We start from the raw sequence: 23,732 nt of genomic DNA, 5'->3' as shown, positions 1-23,732 counted from the left end.
GGATTAATTTTATAGGGATTTTTTATGGAAATAAATTAAAGATGAATGCATACAGTAAGTAGAAAGAAGAATAGTGGCCAACTTACAATCTTCAAATCTGGATATACTCATGGACTGTGGTGTGCGAATAGTTGTCAGTCTAGAACTTCGTAATTTTGAATACATTTTCACAGCTTGGGCTCTCCTTTCTTCCGCTAGCATCTGTCTTTCCATTTCTTGCCTTATGCTGTGGTCCAGTTTTATTGTTTTTCTGCCAAGTGGGCGACGTTGTGATTCTACACTCCTGTGATTCACATTGCCACCATCTAGTTTGTTATCTTCATCATATATTGTTCCTAGAGGAATAAGAGAAAACATTTGCATGTCTTTCAGAATTACTTTATTAAAGGCAATAAAAAAAATGTGTAAATGTACACATACATTGAGGTTTCGACAGGCCCACCAAAGTACCAGAAGAATCTCAGATGGGTCCAGGCTTTGATACGGTAGTCCACCCCAAAGATCCAAGAGGACAAAAAAAACTATTTTGGTTGCCTTTGCATATAATTACTTACCACTAGTGTCTATTTCTTATATTTAAAATCTATTAGATTTTATTGATGATATAGGGCAGGGGTACTCAAGTACTTTTTGTAAAGGTCCACATACCTGGATCTGCCTTTGGGTGAAGGTCTGAGGCACAAAAACATTTTTAAGGAGGGACAATAATGGTGTGTACTGCTCTACGGCAATTTTTTTTTCTAAAAAATAGCAATACCTTTAATACCACCCAATCCCCTTAGGGCTCCAACACAATAAGGGCTCATTCACACGACCGTTTGTGTTCCGTTCTCGTATTGCGGACCGCATTTGCGGATCCACAATACACAGGCATCGTTCCATTGTCATCCCGCATCACTGATGCGGACCCATTAATTTCAATGGGTCCGCAAACCTGGAGATGCGGAACGGTGCGGAAAGGAAGCATGGAACGGAACACTACAGAAGCACTACGGGGTGCTTTCTGGGGTTCCGTTCCGTGCCTCTGTACCGCAAAAAGAACATGTTCTATATTTTCGCGGAACGGAGGGATCGCGGATCCATTCAATTTGCGGTTCACAGCACGGGACACCAACGGTTGTGTGAACGAGCCCTAAGAATGGACCCTTAGTGCCACTTATGATTCCTCCTTAGGGCCCCTCAGACAATATGATGCCAATTAGTGTCCCCCACAGAGTATGATGCCCCATCTCACAATATGATGCTTCCATAGTGCCTCCTCGCAGAGTTTGATGTCCTCTCAGTACCTCGCTTCACAGAATGATGCCCCCTTTAGTGCCTCCTCTCACAATATGATACCCCTTAGTACCTCCACTAACAGTATAATGCCCTTTTTAGTGCCTCCTCTCACAGCATGATGCCTTCTTAGTATCCCCATTGAGTATGATGCCCCTTTAGTGTCTCCCCTCACAGTATGACGCCCACTTAGTGCCTCCTCTAACAATATGATGCCTTGCTTAATGTCCCCATGCAGTGTGATCCTCTTCTGACTTCAAAGAATGATGCCCTACATTGCCTCCACTTTATATACTCACTTGTTCCACCATCGATGTTTCTTCATCAGTGATTCAGCGCTGGCAGGCGCAATGCGATGATATTACTGTATCATGCCTGCCGCGCTGAGCCACAGATAGCACAGTGCGAAGCAGACCTTCGCTCTGTGCTGCTTGTGGTTCAGTGCAGCAGGCATGATGACATCATCTCATTGCGCTTGCCAGCACTGAATTACCGGTGGCAGGTGAACATTGAAGCAGATAGCCGATGGCTTTCTGCTTCACCAGTTTATTCAACTGTATCTGTTACCCAAGGACACAGATAGAGTTCACAGGAGGGGTCTGAACAGCTGGCAACCACGGTCCAGACTCGGACCGCGGTCTGCCAGTTGAGAACCCCTGATATAGGGGTTGGGCCCAGGGTTGACTGGCCATAGACCCTACAGGGAAATTTCCCCTCATGGATGCCGGTCGTGTACATAATGATTTTATATTTTCAGCACTAAATAATGTTAGGAGCATCAGGTACTTATCAACTTGGACAATGTACGCAGGTGCCCTCCTAAACTCAACTGTATCACAGTCCTCAGGATGGTGATACAGTTGAATACTCTGGTGAGGGTGGCAGTATTCTGTTCAGCACCGTGGAATTTGCTTCTGTTGAGGCAGTATTTTGCTGCACTGTAGTATTTTGTTCTGCTGGGGCGGTATTTTGTGCTACAATATTGTAGGCCCCACCTTCTTCTGTTGTCCTTGCCTACTTGTGTTGGCCCTACCTACTTGTGTTGCCCTTCATTCTGTCAATTGGGACACGCCTATAATATGGGGCCACTTTTAGTTTTTTCCAGGGCCACTTTAAGGCTACTTTCACACTAGCGTTCGTCGGTCCGCTCGTGAGCTCCGTTTGAAGGAGCTCACGAGCGGACCCGAACGCAGCCGTCCTGCCCTGATGCAGTCTGAATGGAGCGGATCCGCTCAGACTGCATCAGTCTGGCGGCGTTCAGCCTCCGCTCCGCTCGCCTCCGCACGGACAGGCGGACAGCTGAACGCTGCTTGCAGCGTTCGGGTGTCCGCCTGGCCGTGCAGAGGCGTGCGGATCCGTTCAGACTTACAATGTAAGTCAATGGGAACGGATCCGCTTGAAGATGTCACCAATTGACTCAATCTTCAAGCGGATCCGTCCCCCATTGACTTTACATTGAAAGTCTGAACGGATCCGCGCAGGCTACTTGCGCACTTGCGCACTTGCGAATTTTTTTAAAGTTATTAATGCAGACGGATCCGTACTGAACGGAGCCTCCGTCTGCATTAATATGAGCGGATCCGTTCAGAACGGATCCGCCCGAACGCTAGTGTGAAAGTAGCCTAAGTTCCAAGAAAGCTCATGGTTGGGCCACAAAAATAATTCCTCTGGAGAGCCAAAGGAACCCCAGTCCAACACTGCATACATTTGAGGATGATGCAATTTTGTATTCCAGTGGCAGGGCTGCTGTAATCACAAAGCAAGTTACTGGATTGGGGGAGTCTAAGGGGATCTGAATAAATATCTTCTATGTTTAGAATGCTGAAGCTGAGGGTAGAAAGCATCCACTGTAACTGCTGCTAAAGGCTTCCTCATTAAAAGGCTCAGTTGTTAAAACCACCTGGATTTTGCCCTAGCTCTGATATTGAGAAAAGCTCAATAAACTTACTAATAAAATCCTCTTTAGGCTACTTTCACACTTGCGGCAGAATGATCTGGCAGGCAGTTCCGGCGACGGAATCTGGCAACCTGCATGCAAACGAACAGCAATTGTAGACTGATCCGGATGTGGATCCGTTTTACAAATGCATTGCAAGAACGGATCTGTCTCTTTGGATGTCATCTGGAGAAATGGATCTGTTATATATATTTTTCAAATTTTTACGAAGACGGATTCGGCATTGCAAAAACGCCATTCAGTGACTAAACTGAAGACATCCTGATGCATTCTGATTTCTGAACTGATTTCTCTCCATTCAGAATGCATAGGGATAAAACTGATCAGTTCTTTCCCGGTATTGAGCCCCGAGGACGGAACTCTATGCCGGAAAAGAAAAACGCTAGTGTGAAAGTACTGACCTAGGTTACATCTGACCTATTCCCAACCCAAAGAAAAACATGAAGTTGACAAAGGGATCAAATTGAAAGTGCATGTCAGCCCAAATATTGCACATTAATATTCCTCTTTGTCTGCACAGTACTTTCATTAGTAGTGTTGCAGCAATCCCCGATGCGAGACAGTGTTGAATGAGTGGGAGTGGTAGAGGCCCTGATGTTGTGTTGTAGTGTCACAATGTTTTACCTCAGGCTGTCGCTCCCTGAGGTCCACTGCAGTGAAAGTAGAATATCGAAGAATGTGGCCAGAGTTGAACATAAGAAAGTTATTGTTACTGCAGTGTAAAACTTGAAATACATACAGCAGCAGATGTTTAGTGCAATTCTTCTCTGGCACCAGCTGAGGAGGTATGGTGGCAGGTTGGATGGCTGCAGTTCTGCACTTAGATGTTCCTGGCCTAGTGGTTGTCTGGAGACAAGTGACTTGGCTGTAGTGTTGGTGCTTTGCGAGCTACTTCCCAACTCCGGCGGGTTCTGGGGAGTTGGTGCTTTATGAGCTACTTCCCAACTATCTGGCAGGAGAGCGATATCTGGATCCTGGGCCTGGATATGGTTCCTGGGAGTAGGTGCTCTATGAGCTACTTCCTAAGTCACCCACTGTCAGGAATAAAAATTGTTTTTCTTGGGACTGCTGCAACTGGTTTCACAAGACAGGTATCATTTTAATCGGCAGGATCAGCCCTATCAATCAGTATGTATGGTTTAATAGGGGTGATCGTGCTGAAAGGTGATCTGTAAGCTTCTTATGAGAGTAAATTATTACAATTGAGACAAAGCCACTAGTGAACTCCCGCGAGACCTGGCTGTGTGAACTCCTGTGCAGTGCAGGTCTCGCGGGAACATGCGCCTGAAGTGAACTCAGACGGGAGACGGAAGTGATTCAGAGAGGACCGGACATCAGATAGAAGAGGACCGCCGAGGCGCCGACCGGAAGAACAGAAGAACTGAAGACAAGTTCCCCTGCCCTGCCAGCCGGTAACTCGACGGTAAGTACATAAAAGCTGGGGGGTGGGGACCGGACCGGACCCTGGGCTCAGCTGGCAGTGCTGGCACTACTCGTCGTCCGTCGTCTCTCACTCTGGCAGTGGCAGGAAAAGCCCGCACAGGGCACACTAGGCCCCCAGGCACCCCTGATCCCTCCCCCTGGGCCTGGCAGATGACCAGGGGGGATTGGTTGCGGGCAGCGGGCCCAAAGGCAGGAAAAGCCAGCAGGGCCGCAGCATCAGGGGACACTAGGCCCGCAGCCCCCCCCCCCCCCCCGGCAGATGACCACCAGGGTGTGGGCAATGGCAATCTCTGGCAACAAAAGCCCGCAGCAGCGGGGCACACTAGGCACCCAGGCACCCCCCTGGACCTGACAGATGACCGGGGGGGGGGGGGGAATGGTTGCGGGCCCAATGGCAGGAAAAGCCTGCAGGGCCGCAGCAACAGGGCACACTAGGCCGCCAGGCATCCCCCCTGGCAGATGACCGGGGGGGGGGTGCAGCGGCAATTTCTGGCAGGAAAAGCCTGCAGCAACAGGGCACACTAGGCCCCCAGGCATCTCCCCTGGCAGATGACGGGGGGGGGGGGGGAGGGTATACAGTCACTGGCACTCGTCTCTGGCAGGAAAAGCCTGCAACAGGGCACACTGAGTCTGACTGTAAACCCTCACCCTGCCTGGGGGCCTCAGTGTGCCCTGTTGCGGGCTTTTCCTGCCAGAAACGAGTGCCAGTGACTGTAGTCTGTAACCCCCCCCCCCTGCCATGGGGGGGGGGGGGTGCCTGGGAGGCTGGGGGCCTCAGTGTGCCCTGTTGCTGCGGGCTTTTCCTGCCAGAGACGAGTGCCAGTGACTGTAAACCCTACTCCCCACCAGTCATCTGCCAGGGGCCATCTGCGCCCTTGATTTGATGGGATTACCAGATTGGGGCCTGGGCTGATCTGATCATCTGAGGGGGTCTTTGAAAGCAAAGACGGTCTTTGCTTTCAAAGACCCCCTCAGATGATCAGATCAGCCCAGGCCCAGGCCCTAATCTGGCAATCCCATCAATAAATTCAGGCTGCCCCAGGGCCCCACTGCTGCAGGTCATTGTTCTCAGCAGCAGGCCAGGGCCCCCTACTCAAGTAGTCAGACTCTGTAAAGCAGCTGGCCTGCTGCTGAGAACAATGACCTGCAGCAGTGGGGTCCTGGGGCATGTTGGGTGAATGGTAGGGGCGGTAGTGGGGGGTGGGTGCGGTGGCGGGTTGGGGGGGGCCCATTGATCAATTTCGCACCGGGGCCCCGTGGAATGTGTGTACGCCACTTGGGAGACCCCTGCAACAAGACCTGGCACTTTCCCTGGCTGCTCAGCCTATGCAAAGATCCCAAAGGTGGATGGTTGCATATCCACGTATCTCGACTATATAACCCCCGAACACCCTACAATAGTGAGGGGACACGACCACCGGCTCCCTACACCAGACACGGAGGGAGTCAGGGTCACCTGGGATCCAGCAAACAGAAAATAACAGATAAATGTACAGCACTTAACTTTGTAGCAGACTGGGAAACAGGATCAGCATGCACACACACTCCAGGAAGAAGTATAAGCCGCCCAGTAATGCATTATGGGGCAGAATTTAAAGGGATGCAATCAGTCCAACTACTTGACAGCTGAGAGAGGCTAACGAGATGAGGAACTGAACATCACAACAAAGAAAACTCAAGGAGGAGGTTCTGTCAGAGCTTCTCAGCTGTCTGGTTGTGACAATGCCAGATCCGGCATTTTTTTCCATAGGAATGTATTAGTGCTGGATCCGGCATTCAAAATACCGGAATGCCCGCCTCCGTCCTTCCGGTAAAAAAGGTGAAAAAAATAAATGCCGGATCCGTTTTGCCAGATGACACCGGAAAGACGGATCTGGCATTTCAATGCATTTTTCTGACTGATCAGGCATTTTTCAGACTGATCAGGATCCTGATCAATCTTACAAATGGCATCAGTTGGCATACGTTTTGCCGGATCCGGCAGGCAATTCCGGCGACGGAACTGCTTGCCTGATCCCTCTGCCGCAAGTGTGGAAGTAGCCTTAATAACACTAGTCTAATAGGTTAAATAATATCCAATCTAACTCTTTGTTAGGGCTGTAAAGAAGGTCCGCTTTGTATACAACAATGTGTCCCTCTCTGCTGATTGGCCCCCATGTGATGCCTCTTTTCAAATGGAACAAGAGGGGCTCTATTTTATATACCTATACTGGTGCCCTGACATCCATACAAACTATAGGTTAGGGACACTAACGAAGGTCTTCAGCTTGTTTAGGGTTCTCTGGCCTAAAGAACTTTGTGAACAGCAGAATTTAAGAACAACCTTGGTCAGTCACTACCGAGCCGTAATGAGATGAACAGAGGCTCAAGTCAGAGAAACTGGCGATAAGTTATCATATACCTACCAGTAATTACATTTGCACCATATTTCCTAATGGGATATAATAAAAAACATTATATGTACATTGTAGTGATAAAAAAAAAAAAAAAAACTATGTAAGTAGCCTAAACTAATAGTTATCTTTAAAACTAGAGCTGTCTAGAAGAAAGCTGGAGACAATGTGTTGCCATTTTCAGCTTGACAACATTAATTTAGGAACCTGATTATCTCCAGTTTACTTCTTCCTGTTTGACTACATAATTTAGCATTGGGAGACTAATAGCATAGTCAAGATGTCTTCCTCTCACACCTGGCAATTTATTAGAGTCTAATGATTCAAACCTCAAACAAAAAAACATAAAATGAAACAAGTGATTGGTGCCAATTAGGACAGAAAATAGAAACACTGAAGTAGGGTGATTACAAACATAGTGCTTACACATAATAGATGCCATGCAAAGCAATTATTTCACAGCCTATTCAATGATGTTTAAAGGAAATATTGTAATCCGTAAACTCTCACACTGTGCAGGTACAATTCACAAATCATCCATTTATAGATGTATCTTTAGAGGCATAGTCAGGAAAGTTTACAAGATAATATATTATTGACATATGATCATATGATTAAGGCTACTTTTACACTAGCGTTTTCAATTCCGCTATTGATATCCGACATAGGATATCAATAGCGGATGAAAACACGTCAGTTCTGTCCCCATTCATTGTTAATGGGGACAAAACGGAACTGAACGAAACGGAATGCACCAAAATGCATTCCGTTCCGTTTGGTTGTGCTCCCATCGCGGACAGAATAACGCTGCAAGCAGCGTTTTTCTGACCGCGATGTGGTGCGAAGCAAGACGGATCCGTCCTGACACATAATGTAAGTCAATGGGGACAGATCCGTTTTCTCTGACACAACAGAAAACGGAACCGTCCCTCATTGACTTTCAATGGTGTTCATGACAGATCCGGATGCATGCAGTTGTATTATTGTAATAGAAGCGTTTTTGCAGATCCATTGTTGCATCGTTTTGCATTTTTACACCGCTCACTCAAGTTTTGAAAAGTAGGTGGAAAAGTGGGCATGGTTAGCTATGATCAGCGGGGGTCTGACACCCGGGACCTCTGCCGATTAGCTGCAGGTGGCGCTTCCAGTTCATTATACAGTACTGATGCCAGACACCTAGTACCTCACCGAACTGAAATTGATGACCTATCCTGACAATAGATCATCAATATAAAGCCAGACAACCCCTTTAATATTCACTTTTATGGTGTTTATGCATCTTTGTATTTACTTTTATGGTCTTCACTCGTCATGTTAGCTTGTGATGTGTTTAGGTATATGCCTTTTAGATATTTACTGTATATACTTTTATACTGTATATACATTATAGTAATGTGTTAGGTGGGAATTATGTATATTGATAGATTTTTGTCCCCTGGTTGTATGCTCCTTTATATCTACTTTCTTATTCTTTTTTGCATTGTTTTTATTTTCAGTTGTTTCACACCCACTGCCGTAACAACTGTGTTATTCGTTTACTACTTGGGGCTTTTGAATCAAATATATGCTTTTTGAATTTAACATTGAGCCTGTTCTGTATAGGTGTTCTATAACCTAGCCGGGGAAAAATGTCTTGGAACACTGCACAGGGTCCACTGGCCCCAAAAGCCACCTGTTTATGCTCCTGGATAAATGTAACAGCCAAGACTAGCCTAAGGGGTCTTTAAACTGGCAGATTTCTGTCCTTTAAATCCAAGATTTTAATATTAATGTCCTATCTGCCGCCAACTGTTTCAGGTTAGCTTCTGCATCGAAAGTTCGCTTTGGATCTACACAGCTCTAGCTATTGTGTAGTGGTCGGAGTTGGTTACTCTCCTGTTGAAGTGAATTTTAAATATTACAAGCTTGGATAACTCCAATTCTGTGAAGCCAGAATCAAAGTTTTAAGGAACTAACTTCTTTCCTTTATGCATCTGTCTTTAGGACCTACTCCTAAATGATACAATTGCAACAAAACTATACTATGTGAGCACAGCCTTAACCCTAACATCTTCAGACAGATGTGTTTTAGGAATACATTGCCAGATTGTTCATAGTCTACACTACCACACTACAATCACGATGCTTTACATTCAGTAATATTTACCTTTTGTTCAGATTTGTGGCACTTTAATAAATACACATTGAAATACATGATCAGATACCACCACGGTGATGGACCATGTGATTGGACCATGTGATGCGACGTCACCACAAGGTCCTTTAGCCGGCAGCTCATGATTAAAGAAGTAAGAAGAGACCGGCAACTACGCGATCAAGAGGAGAAGGTGAGTTAATTATTTTTAATTTTTTAACCCTCAATTGACCACCTACTAAGCATTCTGTATTAAATAATGCTATTAAAATAATACAGTGAATAGACTGTCATCTTAGCAACCATGCGTGAAAATTGCACCACATCCGCACTTGATTGATCAAATATGCAATGTATTCAGAAAGTCTTCCGACTTTCACTTTGTTACTTGCTATGTTGCAGCCTTGTAGTAAAATAAAATAACATGTTTGTCATTCTGCACTCAATTCTCCATAATAAAAAATGTAAACAGAAGTTTATGAATGTTTACAATTTTATTAAAAAGGAAAAACTATACATTTTGCATGGAGATAAATATACAGACCCTTTGCTATGACACTTGAAATTTAGCTCTGGAGGCCTCCCATTTTACTTGATCATCTTGTTCAGATATTTCTACACCTTGATTGGAGTCCTCCTGTGGCAAATTCAGTTGATTGGACATGATTTGGAAAGACATATTATTTTCTATATTAGGTCTTACATCTGACAATGCATATCAGAGCAAACACCAAGCCGTGAGGAGTAAATGTAGTGTCCCACTAGGTAAATGTGGGCACTGCACAAGGGTCAATATGCCCACGTTATTCTCCACCTCCTGTGGAACATGGTCATTGTATTTTATACATATACCCGAGGAGGTTTTCCCTAACCAAGGATAAAGCCAGCAATAGGGCATACGGGCCGAGGGATAAAGACAGACAGGATTCTGAGGAAAGTGCAGCCTGATCTGTAAGTGTTAAACCCTTTGAGTATCTTGCAAGAACATTGTGCCTGCCAATTGATGTAAAGCCTGCATGTTACTACCTCTTACATATGAAACTTTGACCAAAGACTGTATATAGTTAACTGCTTCAGTAAACAGAAGTTTTGGTTCACCACAACATCGTGTTCTTCAATTATTCCTACCATAAATTGGTGTGCCACCGTTACTGGCACTGGTATCACGAATTTAAAGGGATCTTGCCCCAGGCACATTAAACAAAACCTGCAACATCCAGGGCACCTCATCTACCATCAGGCCTGGTCCCTATACACAGAGTGCCCCAGAGGACCCTTGTGCCAGCCTCTCCATCACTGCTGTACGTCTGCCCAGGGTATATAAAAGACTGTGAGTACTATAACCACCCTCGGTTAGTAATTACCCCTGTGACCTCACCATTCGCCTCACCCTGCAGGACGGCGTACTGCATAAAGAACTGCCTGTAGAGATCAAAGACAGGATTGTGTGGAGGCACATATCTGGAGAAGGGTACAAAAATTGCTACTGCAGTGGCCTTTGTAATTCTTAAATGGAAGAAGTTTGGAACAAACAGGACTCTTCCTAGAGCTTGTCACCCCACCAAACTAAGTAATCAGAGAAGAAATCAATGGTCACTCTGGCTGAGCTCCAAAGATCCTGTGTGCAGATGGGAGAAAGTTCCCAAAGGTCAACCGTCACTGCAGGACTCCACCAATCTGGGCTTTATGGCAGAGTGACCAGAAAGAAGCCTCTCCTCAGTAAAATAAACAAAAAAGTTTGCAATAAAGCACCTAAAGGACATTTAGACTGTGAAAAATAAGATTTTCTGGTCTGATTAAACCAAGATTGGATTTTTTGGCCTCAATACTAAGCATCATGTTTGGAGGAAACCAGGCACTGCCTAATACCAACCCTACAGTGAAGGATGGTGGAGGCAATATTATGTTGTGGGGGTGTTTTTCAGTAGCTGGGACAGGGAGACTTGTCAGGGTTGAGGGAGCGCTGAATGGAGCAAAGTACAGAGATATTCTTAATGAAAACCTGATCCAGTGTGCTCTGGACTCAGACTGGAATGAAGGTTTACCTTCTAGCAAGACAACAACCCTAATCACACAGCCAAGACAACACACGAGTGGCCTATGGACAAATTTGTGAGTGTCATTGAGCGGCCCAGCCTGAGCCCTGACTTGAACCCAAGCATTTCAGCAGAGACCTGAAAATGGCCTACTGCCAACAGCCCCCATCCAATCTGACAGAACTTGAGAGGATCTACGGAGAAGAATGACAGAAAATCCCCAAATCCTTGTGGCATCATACCCAAAAGACTAGAGGCCAGAATCGCTTCCAAAGGTTCTTCAATTAACAACTAAGGCTACTTTCACACTTGCGGCAGTGTGATCCGGCGGGCAGTCGTCGTGATCCGTCGTCGGAACTGCCCGCCGGATCCGCCAACTGCCGCTGACTGAAAGCATTTGTGAGACGGATCCGGATCCATCTCACAAATGCATTGCAAGGACGGATCCGTCTCTCCGCTTGTCATGCAGACAGACGGATCCGTCTTGTATCTTCTTTCACATTTTTACCTGTCTACGCATGCGCAGGCCGGAAGGACGGATCTGGCATTCCGGTATTTTGAATTCCGGATCCGGCACTAATACATTCCTATGGGAAAAAATGCCGGCATTCAGGCATGTCTTCAGTTTTTTTCGCCGGAGATAAAACCGTAGCATGCTATGGTTTTCTCTTTTGCTTGATCAGTCAAAACGACTGAACTGAAGACATCCTGATTCATCCTGAACGGATTACTCTCCAGTCAGAATGCATGGGGATATACCTGATCAGTTCTTTTCCGGTGTAGAGCCCCTGTGACGGAACTCTATGCCGGAAAAGAAAAACGCTAGTGTGAAAGTACCGTAAGTAAAAGGTGTGAATACTCATGTCAATGCAATATTTTAATTTTTCCTTTTCAATAAATTAGCATAGATTTATAACTTTTTGATGTTCTTATTATGGGGTATTGAGTGCAATTTTATGGTGATTTTTATTTTATTTTTTTGTTTATTTTAGCATAAGACATAACAAAATGTGAAAAAAGTGAAAGGGTCTGAAGACTTTCCTAATGCACGATGTACACCTTGTAAAACAAACCAATACTATGTATATAGAAGGTAGTCTTTATGAAAAAAATACTGTATCTTTTGTTTTACAAGATGCACCTGATTATAGGATGCATCCCAGGTTTTAGAGGTGAAATACAACAAAATAATATTTTTCATCAGACCTGAAATCAGACCCCAATATGAGATCCTCAGATCAGACCCTCATATCAGATGCTCAGAAAAGACCCCCATATCAGATCCTCACATCAGACCCTAATATCAGATCCTCAGATCAAACCCCCATATCAGAACATCAGATCAGACCCCATCAGCCCTCCACGTCAGACCCCCATATCAAACCTTAGATCAGACGCCTTACAGACTCCCATGTCAAACCCTCATATCAGACCTCAGATCAGACCCTAAAATAAATAAATTCACTTACCTCTCCTGCTCCACCGCCACTCTCCAGGTCTCGCTTTCCCTCCTGCAATCCCGCTCCCTGATCTTCTCTGAGTCCGCACTGCACTGTCACCTGGCTGCTTGCAGTGTCAGGTCATAGTGCGCACACTACATCCTGGTGCTGTACGCAGCCAGGACAGTGCAGCGCGGCACCAGGGAGGAAGACCAGGGAGGGTGAGTACCAGCAGTGCATGCAGCACCTCACTCCCCTCACCTATTGCATACTTGTGAGTGCTTCCATAATGGATGCGCTCACTAGTATTCACTTTATAAGATAAAATCCATTTTCCCCCCACTTTTGGGAGAAAAAAGTGCATATTATAAAGCAAAAAATATGGTACATCCTGGATATTTAGAAACTTTACAAAACAAAAATGTATTTTAAATGAATGGTCTGATGGATCTTTATACTGCAGAGTGTCTTCACTATTTTCTGAACCTCGTTCAGTAGTAAAACAAACAATGTCCAAGTGATTACGGCCTACAAACAACTTCCCACTGAAACAAACTGATTAGACAAATCACAAAGAGAAAGAGACCCCCCTCCCCTTCTCCTTCTGGAGCTTTAGATACCAATGCCTTTTTGCCTGGTACCTTTGTCTCTATCAAGCATGACAAGTGCCAATCAAACGTTTCCAAGGATTTTAAAGAGAAATAAAAAAGGAAGCACAAAACATTGCAACAATTACAGAAGGAAGATCCGCTATCAGTGTGGTCTACAGAAAACATGGCCATTCTCTCCCATTTCTAATCTCCACCCCACTGGTAACATCTTTGTATTAAATTTAATCTCTCTATTGCGTCTACAAATCTTAGACAAATTGCAGGTCAACTGGGATTAGAGCCTTTGGTTCACAGAGATGAATTAGACCAAATGTGAGTTAAGATTTGGAAACCATCTCGTGTCCGCCTTTCTGTCGTGAGAATGACTTTGCTACTATTTACAGATTTGTTGGTGGAGATGGAAGTGTTTGTAAATCTCTAAAGGAAAATAACATGGTCTTTTTAACTGGTCCTGAATGCAGATTAAGTAATGTATTTAGGAGGTTAAAAATGTGTGTTTTTCTTCTGATTTGACATTGTGTATGTTTATATGCATAGCCATGATCTGCTCCTACTCCACAGAATCTAGTCAATGCTTAATCATACTATCTGTCGCTCATGCCCACTAGAGAGCACTGGCACAAACTTCCATGTTTTACTCTAAACAACTCTGTAGCAAGCACTGTAGTAATAATGTCTATGAGCCATGTTATATGACCACCGAAAATATCATGTTTTGCTGGGGTTTTTTTAAGTTATGACACCACTTGACAAATGTCTTTTATGACAAATTAAGTCTTTTATACGTGTTCTTTTTTATCTATATAGCAGAGGCAACGAGATGATACATACACAGTATTACAACATTATGACCTAGGCATAGCCTATAGCCTCCTGTCATTACTTAGATTCCACTGGTGAGAATGTATAATTCCAGTAACAATAACATGTCTAGTGCCTTAACGAGGCTGTCTACCTCATACAACCTCTGTCCATATGTTGCAATATATTCATTGTGTGTAAGTGTTAAGCTAACCATGCACTACCGACAACGTCTCTCCTGCCACCCCCATAGACATGCATGCATGCTTGGCTCATTGATCATGCATATGTTCTAAATAGGAGTAATGAAAGAGTTACCGTGGTCTGCAAAATATTTCCACTGTAGACCCTGTGCTGATATTAGCAAGGTCATATTTTATAATGTATTCATGCGCAATAACAAAACAAATAAGAGGCTTAACAGTTGTCATATAAGTGCTTAATAGTTTACGATTGATCATTTTGGCATATAAATAAAGGCTGCCAAAAGCCAGCACCCAGTCTCTGTTAATTCTATCCAGTATGACCAACCTATAAGAAAAAACTTAAATTGGGTGTATAGATACACTGGGGTCTAGTATAATATACTGAGCCAACCAACAAAAAAAGACCAATAACCCCGTAAGGAATAAGAGAGCCCACATATAAAATACATGTAGTTTATTAAATACACAATTCAATAACAATAAATATAACACAAAGGCACAAGGTAAAGGGGGGGGGGGGCCCGTGTACGGGACCAATACCAGCCACCCTCACATATACACGACTAACAGGGAAAGAGGGTCACACTGGGTATAAAACCCGGTTCGTTAGCCTTTCTCAGGCGAAACGCGCGTCGAGGTGCAGCTCTGGTCACAGACCTTGGGATCTGGCATACCATGGGTAATTTGTGTTTTTGCTTCATGCATGGCTAGTTTGTTATTTTAGTGTTATATATTGCTTACACATAGCATCCTTGCTTCGCCCTTGTGATATCATTTGGTCATCTGTATTATCTGATGGCCATCTATGTTACCGTAGGTGGGCAAGTTTGCTATGTGTGACTACATTGACTCTCTCATTTTTTGCATGCAGCACACACATGTTCATAGGTTACTTTGGGCGAACTTACAGCTCTCCCATTAGTATGCGGTTTTATACCCAGTGTCTGTGACCCTCTTTCCCTGTTAGTCGTGTATATGTGAGGGTGGCTGGTATTGGTCCCGTACACGGGCCCCCCCCCCCCTTTACCTTGTGCCTTTGTGTTATATTTATTGTTATTGAATTGTGTATTTAATAAACTACATGTATTTTATATGTGGGCTCTCTTATTCCTTACAGGGTTATTGGTCTTTTCTCTCCAGTATACCTTTGCCGCGTTCGGTTTTAAGTTTTAAAGTGGTTTTCCACTTAAAAAATCAACTACCAAAGTTATTCAACGAAGTCACGTGCAACTTCACGAATAACTGACTTTGGATCTCCGTACATTACTAATCCAAAGTTTTGAACGAAGCGACTTTGCTCCTCGCTATTAGTGATGAGTGGGAGGTGCCATATTTGATTTCGCGATATTTCACAAATATTCGATTGAATATTTGTCTTATATTCGTCGAAATCGAATATTCGTCATTATTCTATTTATCGCGAATAATATGCGATTTCATTATTTGCGTATTGCGATTTTCTTTTAACAGCATAAGGCAACTTTCCTATTGGTTGGCTATATAGAATATTCATATTTTTTTTGCAATCTGTACAGTTGTTCGCATACTCCTCCCCGACAAGCATCCCCGTCACCATGGGAACGCCTGTGGATTTCCCTGAGATCGTGAAAACTCAGATCCAATGGTATATTCTAACCCACAGGCGTTCCCATGGTGACAGGGACGCTTGTTGGGGAGGAGTATGCGAACGACCGTACAGATTGAAAAAAATAATTAAAAGATGAATATTCTAAATAACAAATATTCGCTATATATGAGTTTTTTAGAATATTCGTAATAATTGTCATATTCTAAAACACGAAGTTATAGCAATATAGCGAATATTCATGAAATACACATATAGACTGCAATTTAGCTAATGTAGTGCTATAGTATTTTTTTTAATAGTGTCAATTTTTTCCAAATCTGAACTTCAGAAGAGACAAAAAAATTAGACTATAAAAAAAGATTATAGCACTATATTAGCTAAATTGCAGTCTATATGTGTATTTTACGAATATTCGCTATATTGCTATATATTCTTGTTTTAGAATATTACGAATATTCTTTAAAGCGAAGTTATAGCAAATATTTGTAAAATACACAGACTGCAATTTAGCTAATATAGTGCTATAATTTTTTTTTTTATAGTCTCATTTTTTTTAATCTCTTCTGAAGCTCAGATTTGGAAAAAATGTACACTATTAAAAAAAAATACTATAGCACTACATTAGCTAAATTGCAGTCTTTATGTGTATTTCATGAATATTCGCTATATTGCTATAACTTCGTGTTTTAGAATATGACGAATATGACAAATATAAAAAAAAAAACTAATATATAGCAATATAGCGAGTATTCGTTATTTAGAATATTCTTCTTTTTTTTCTTCCAATCTGTACGCATACTCCTCCCCAACAAGCGTAGAATATACCATCGGATCTGAGTTTTCACAATCTCAGGGAAAACACAGATCTGATGGTATTTTCTAACCCACAGGTGTTCTCATGGTGACGGGGGCGCTTGTCGGGGAGGAGTATGCGAACGACCGTACAGATTGAAAAAAAAAAAGACTAATATTCTAAATAACAAATATATTCCCTATATTGCTATATATTTGTTTATTAGAATATTCGTCATTTTATTTTCCATATGAAAACATGATTCCTTTCTGCTTAAGTTGCTTGTGGGCCAATGACTCATTGACCCACACGAAAGAAGCAGGGAGGAATCATGTTTTCAGATGTTAAAAAATGACGAATATTCGATATAGCGAATATATAGCACTATATTCGTAATATTAGCGAATTTGCGAAGTTGCAATATTCGAGATTAATATTTGCTATTTGAATATTCGCGCTTAACACTACTCGCTATTAATAATCTCTAATCTAATAACTAACCCCTTCACTAATGATAGGGAAATCTAAAGGTTGGTGTGGGAAAAAAGAAAAGTTATTGGCTAAGTAGCCGCACTCTATTCTTTGTATAATAAAGGTCCCTTTAGATGGTACGATACAGCAGGCGATTGTCGGGAAGGAAGCGCTAATGCCATCGCTCGTGGCATACAGACTCGTTTGCCATCAGCATGATCTCCTGCTGACAAACGACAATCTTTGCAACCACATGAATGATACGATTACCCGATGAACAAGCGTTTTGCTCGTTCATCAGGTAATCGGCGGCACCCTTAGACCACCTGATAATCGCTAACAAGCATTCCTGTGAATGCTCATCAGCGATTATCTGGCGGATTTTCGGCCAGTGTAAAGGGCCCTTAAGACTAGACAGAGGTTCCACATAGATGGAGAGCAAAGAAAATGCATAATGTAGCTAGTGAACACAATAATATATCAGCCTTACCAAAGCAATGCATATCTAATGATATGTAAGAAAACTGGATCCAAGTTTGGATCCCGTGCTCTCAAAATTGCTTTAAAAAAGCTGAGAATGTTTTTTATTGGTTAGGAATAATCTGTAAGAACTGAACTATGGTCCCTAACCAAGGTAATAAAGGCTACAACACAGGGCCACCTACTGGCGGGTAAAATATTTATGAAAAAAGTGACCAGTAGGTTAGCAGGTCTAAATAACACACATACCTATGCAAGAAAGATCACAGAGGTAGTACATTTAAATAAATATAAATATATTGTGGGGTTTGCTCTGGTAGATAGGGTAAGCGGGCGCAGTACAGAGGCAAAACACAAGTTCTTAACTCAAAACTTCAGTGTTTATTCACATTTGAGGCAATTGCACAAAACAGCACGTAACTTTGCAGTCTTGGTGTTAATTCACACACCGTGGAAAGTTCATATAACACAAGTCACCTTGCTGGCAGTTCTGCCTCCAGTAGTCCACAGCAGGCCTTAGGGGTCCTGTTTCCCCAGCATGTGGCTCTCAGCCCTCAAGCATGGCACAAAGCCTCAGGTCCCCCAAACAGAGGCATCTCTGCTGAGCCCAGCTGCCAAAACCCAGACCGGCACTTAAACTTTGGTCCAGTATTTGACCTCACCTAGCCGCACATACTGGGAGGAAAATACCTGCCTTGCCAGACACAACCCCTCACTGTGTCACAATATATATATTGTGGGGATTTTCTCTGGTAGACAGGCTTGCGGACGCAGTATAGAGGCAACGAAAACGTCTTTAACTTAAACAGTTCAGTGTTTTATTCACACATAAGGAAAGTGACAGCAAAAAGTCAGTTTCAAGGAAAAAAATGGCACCTGGAGTCTGGTGTTTTTTCACACCAGGCAGCAACAAATAAGTCCTATGGTGAAACCAAAGTCCACGTGCTTTCATCCAAAAATGATAGCAGGCTTTAATCCTGGCCCAAGCTCTCAGACCCCAACACAAAGACTGGCAAAGCTCCGCTGTCAGATTGAGGATAATCCACACCCAGCTGAGACTGCTGGCTGGGTTTTATATCCCTAAGCAAAACCCGACCTGGAACGTGGGGAACAGCCACCCACCCTGCACTTTGGCTGCTCCCAGTAAGAGCCGGCCTGGATCAGCTTTACAGCCACACTAAATAATCAATAGTGTCAGTCAGCACTAGCTGCCGCTGACACTTAAAATTACCGGCTCTTACCTAACCGAGGCCAGGAACCTCGGTGACACATATCTTCAGTCAATGATGACCCCTTGCGCTTTCCTACAATAAATATATATATATATATATATATATATATATTGCACAAAGAAAAACAGCAGCACTTGTTGGTGAAATCAGGTGCAAAATCCTCAGACCATGGGCACAACGGTCATCAAATGGTATAAATGTGGATATTTTGACACCAGTATGTATGCTTGAGAAAGGCTGCAATGAGCAGTTGAAACGTTGCAGAGGGGAATAAAGCAGGTCATTTCACCTTTACATTTGGAGTGCTGCCTCTTTTTTTGGAAAACTATAAATATATATTTGTGTCCATGGCAACGGTCCGTGAAGTGGAGGGAAGGGGCCCGAACAATGGCTGGTGTGTGCCTGGAGCCACGACACGTGGGCAGGCCTAAAAGAGGGCCAAAAAGACACTGAGTAGGGAAAAAACGATATAATTTAATATACATTACAAAGCCAAAGAAGGGAACACTTCACGGGTTTCAGATCCGGAATGTATCGGGAAAAACAGGCAGATCTCCACCTACCCATGTGACGTATGACGCGCGGAGGTGTCCCGGGTTTGGAAGCTGCCGAAGCCGCTCCGATGCGGAAGGAATGTCTGGTTATTGTTTTGGGGTCCACCCCCAACCCTGCGACCAGGGATCTGATGTGGGATATGAACTGCAGCGTGGATAGGGGTTTCCCTTGGAACGGAAGCAAAGGTGATTTGGGGTCTGGAGATAGTATGGTGTTTAAGAGACGTCAGAGCACAAGAACCGGACACCAGGCGTTCTTGGATTCAAAGAAGCAAATCTGTATAGGAGGACCGGTTTGGGACGTCTTGGTGGAAGGAAGGCTTAACACAGGGTGATCCTGGCTCCAGGATAGTTGTTTCCTCTTCAGGAAGGTCGCCATTTGGGAAGATACGGAGAACTCTCCCAGGCGTAGGAAGCCATAGAAGCTCAAATACATTGCGGCCTTGATAGCCAGACTGAAGGAAGGGCCAAAAGGGTTTCCATCTAGGGTTGCTGACAGCTGCCTAAGTTCACCGGAGACCGGCCGTTGGGAAGGGGTTGTGTCCTTACTGCTCTTCTCGATGCCCCTGAGAGTGGCTTTGACGGCTTGAGACGTGAACGCAGAGCGATGTTCTGGATTCTGCAGTACTAAGAAATGTTGCACCCCGGCGAGGTACAAGCGGATGGTGTTGGGTGCCAGCTTGAGGTTGACATGACAATGGGACATGAAAGCCATGATATAGGGTGTGAAAGCTGTATCCCGTTGGAGATGATCTATGGTAAATTTTGAAAACAGATGCCAACCGGTGCGGTAATTGCGGGCCGTGTTGACGGAGAGGGATTGGTGCATGAGGTCCTTGGCAGTTGCCAGCAGTGACCTTAATCCAACATTAGATCGCTGAATCTGGGAATCCATGCCCCGGTCTGGTCGGCTTCTGGACATGCCTGAAAAAAAGTGTGAAAATTGAATCGAGATAGTGCATCGGCCGCCGTGTTACTAATACCTGGAATATGGGAACATGAAAAATGGAAGTTGTTAATCATGGACAGCCAGACCAGTTTGCGCAGAAGGGACATGATTTTTGCAGACTTGGCTTGACCCTTGGTAATGATATCCACCAAGTCTTGACTGTCTGAAATAAACATGACACTGGAATTGGCCCAAAGGTGACCCCAGACCATGGCAGCTGCCACTATGGGATAAAATTCCAGAAATGGAGAAGAACTGAGGGCCTGAGGGTCAGTACTGACCTGAGGCGGCCATGGCCTAGCTAACCAGTGGGACCCGAAGATAGCTGCGAACCCCCGGGAAGCCGCGACATCGGAAAACACCCTAGCAGAGGAATGGGTCCAGGATGGGACGAACAGGCTAACCCCATTCCATGCAGAAAGAAAGTTGTCCCACATGCGTAAGTCCGCCATGGCTGCCCTGTCTAGGTGGACAATGCTGTTGGGTTCTGGGGCTGCAGGGAGGAGCGAGAGCAGACGTGAAATGAAGGCCCTACCCTGGGGCATCACCCTTAAGGCGAAATTTAACCTACCCAGAATGGACTGTAATTCAACTTTGGTCACCTGGGAAGAAGCTAGAGCCCCTGAAACGACTTCTCGGATTTGGATCAACTTGACTTCTGGTAGCCTGGCTTCCATCCTGTCGGAATCCAGGACAATACCCAGGAAGGTGATGGAGGTGGCCGGACCAGAGGTCTTGCCCTGCGATATGGAAATGCGTAGGGAGGAAAAGAGCTCCTGGAGGGAAAGAAGCCCTGACGGATGGCATTGCGGTTGTTCTATTAGGAGAAAGTCGTCCAGGTAGTGGATGACCGCTGGGGTGCTGCCGTGTTGGATCAGAATCCAGTGTAGAGCCTGAGCCAGTTGGTCGAACAACCAAGGGCTGCGTTTAGAGCCGAATGTCAACCGATTGGCAAAATAAAACCTGCTCTCCCATTGTATGCCATAGAATTGCCATAAATGTGGGGCGATTGGAAGTAGCTTGAATGCGTCTGCGATGTCAGTTTTGGACAACCAGGCGCCTTTCCCAGCCCTAAGGATGAGAGCAATGGCCTCATCAATGGACGCATATCTCATGGCAAACTCTTCAGTTGGAATTAAAGAATTGATGCTGGGGATGACGGAATCATGAGGGGCTGAGAGGTCGTAGATCAAGCGTTTTTTATTGGAATCCTTTTTTGATACAACTCCTATGGGGCTGATCCGCCAACGAGAGAATGGAATCAGGTTGAAAGGGCCCAGAAGGAACCCTTTCTCAACCTCCGAGTTCAGGAGCTCCTGAACAGCGGCGGGATCCGACCTGGCTGACTGAAGATTGTCGCACACCCAGTTAGAGTGGGGGAGTGCCACCATCCCAGTGTCAAAGCCAAAGCAGAGGCCGGAAATCAAGGAGTCCAAAAATCCCGGAACCGGATGTTCCCGTAACAAAAAGGCCAGAAGATCAATGTTACAATCGGCTAATCATGGCTGTTTGGAAAACCTCTTTGGACACGTGGACCTGGGGTGAGCCCTGAAGCAGATGGTGCAGATGTGCAGGGCCCTGCAGCCACTGAAGCGACAAGTGCCAAAGTTAAAGTTATTACAGACTTGGCTGTTGCCAAGATAGACAATGGGTCTGCCTAACTTGTCTGTGGAGGAGGGGCTGCGGGAGACCCCAGAGCGGCCTGGTGTGACCCTGTCTGGTTGAGCCGTGGCCGCTTGAGGACACCACTCTGTCGAATGGAAGAACGACTGACAAGTCGAACAGGAGGGAGCCCGGAGCTCGGCGAAATGCCGGCAGAATAACTCCATATCCAGAGTGGCCCAGTTAACGGAGAACTGAAACTGAGTCAGCGCGGCGGCGGCCTTGGCTGAAAAGGAGCGGCGGTAATCATAGAAGGCCGTACCGCCATACTTGTGCCCAAGATCAGTGACTCTGTATAGATACGTATCCAGCTCCTCCCTTCGAGATGGGTAGGCGGAGCAGATTACGTTTCTATACAGGCTAAAGGCCAAAACGAACTCTGGGACGGAGAGCTTGCGGTTAAGACAGGCATCCTTGGCCCGAAGGACCACCGACATTTCCCCGCAGTCGAAGGTCTTGTTGTCGGCGACATCATGGGATGCTATCAGAATGGAAGCGAGATTCACATCCTTTCCTGCCAAGATGTCTTTCCTGATATTGTCCGGCACGAAGTGTGCTGGTGCCACCACAGGAGCTGCTGGAGCCGTACCTGGAGCCGGAAGCTGATACAGAGAGGGGTCGGTGAGTGGGACCACCGCCTGGGATGACGACAGTGTTCTGGATTCCAAATCCACCACCCTGGCCCTGATGTCAGCCACGGAAGAGGCGAGAGAATCCATGGTGGCCTGCAACTGCACCAGAGATTGCTGAATGGATGGGGATGAATCTTCCCCTTCTGGAGGACCGGGTTCCGACATCCACAGCCTGTATAGTTCGGCTTTTCTTGCTGACACCGGGTGCCTGATGCCCCTTCTGTTTAATTCCGCGACGAGCCTTGGTACAGTCCATCTCCTGAGGGATTCTGGGCCGCCTTGGCCAGAGACCGAGGTACCCGGGAGGGACAATGCGTCGTCCACGTCAGACACTTTTGACATGGCTCCGAGGACTTGAAGAGATCGTACGTAAGACCTGGAATTAAAGACAAAATATGGCAGCTGGAGAGGTCATGAGGACCGTGTTCCGTATTTACTAAGCCCATGAGTAATCGTAATTGAGAACGTATCTGTGTTAGCGGATTCGATACCCTTGCCTTACCGCTTGAGGCTTGACGGAAGCGACCCGACTGGCCCTGGGGACTGGAAAAGTTAGGAGCTGACGTGAGTGAGTTGCGGGGCAGGAGCTAACAACCAATGGTGTTGTTGATGGACGAGAGGATGGATGCACTGACGTGCTAGTTTGACATGAGAAACAGGGTGACGTGGATGAGTAAGGCGAGAAACCCAGAGAGGCTCGTGTGAGCCGAGCGGACCACAGCTGGGGAGGAAACTAAGGAACGGAAGGGTGTCTAGTGTACCAGAAGGAGGAGTCATGGTTACTGCAGCGAGAAGGAGGCCTGGACGTTCCAGGCTGAGAAGCGAGGAGTGACCTGAACGCTTCAGGTTGGGGATGTGAGTAAAGTTACCTGAACGCTTCAGGCTAAGAAGGACAGGGAAGTCACCTGAACGTTTCAGGCTAAATGATAGCAATATCGGCTGAATGCTACGGGCTAAGGAGGACAGGGACGAGACCTGAACGCTTCAGGCTGAGAAGGACAGGGAAGACACCTGAACGCTTCAGGCTAAGGTGGACAGGGAAGATGCCTGAACGCTTCAGGCTAAGGTGGACAGGG

The 23,732-nt window shown here is 45.2% G+C and overlaps 1 protein-coding gene across 2 annotated transcripts in view; it reads right to left on the bottom strand.

Moving 5' to 3' along the window:
* Window positions 1-23,732, bottom strand: part of LOC122925946 — a 405,237-nt gene that overhangs the window by 147,620 nt on the left and 233,885 nt on the right. For both annotated transcript variants that reach the window (XM_044277293.1, XM_044277294.1), the window contains exon 10: window positions 87-335. In XM_044277293.1, the coding sequence (XP_044133228.1) occupies window positions 87-335 (249 nt within the window). The remainder of the gene's footprint in view (window positions 1-86; window positions 336-23,732) is intronic.

Source organism: Bufo gargarizans, chromosome 2 (genome assembly GCF_014858855.1).
Source record: "Bufo gargarizans isolate SCDJY-AF-19 chromosome 2, ASM1485885v1, whole genome shotgun sequence".
NCBI classification, from domain to species: Eukaryota; Metazoa; Chordata; class Amphibia; order Anura; family Bufonidae; genus Bufo; species Bufo gargarizans.
Note: the sequence above shows the minus strand (reverse complement) of the source record. Positions and strands in the feature narration are given on the sequence as shown.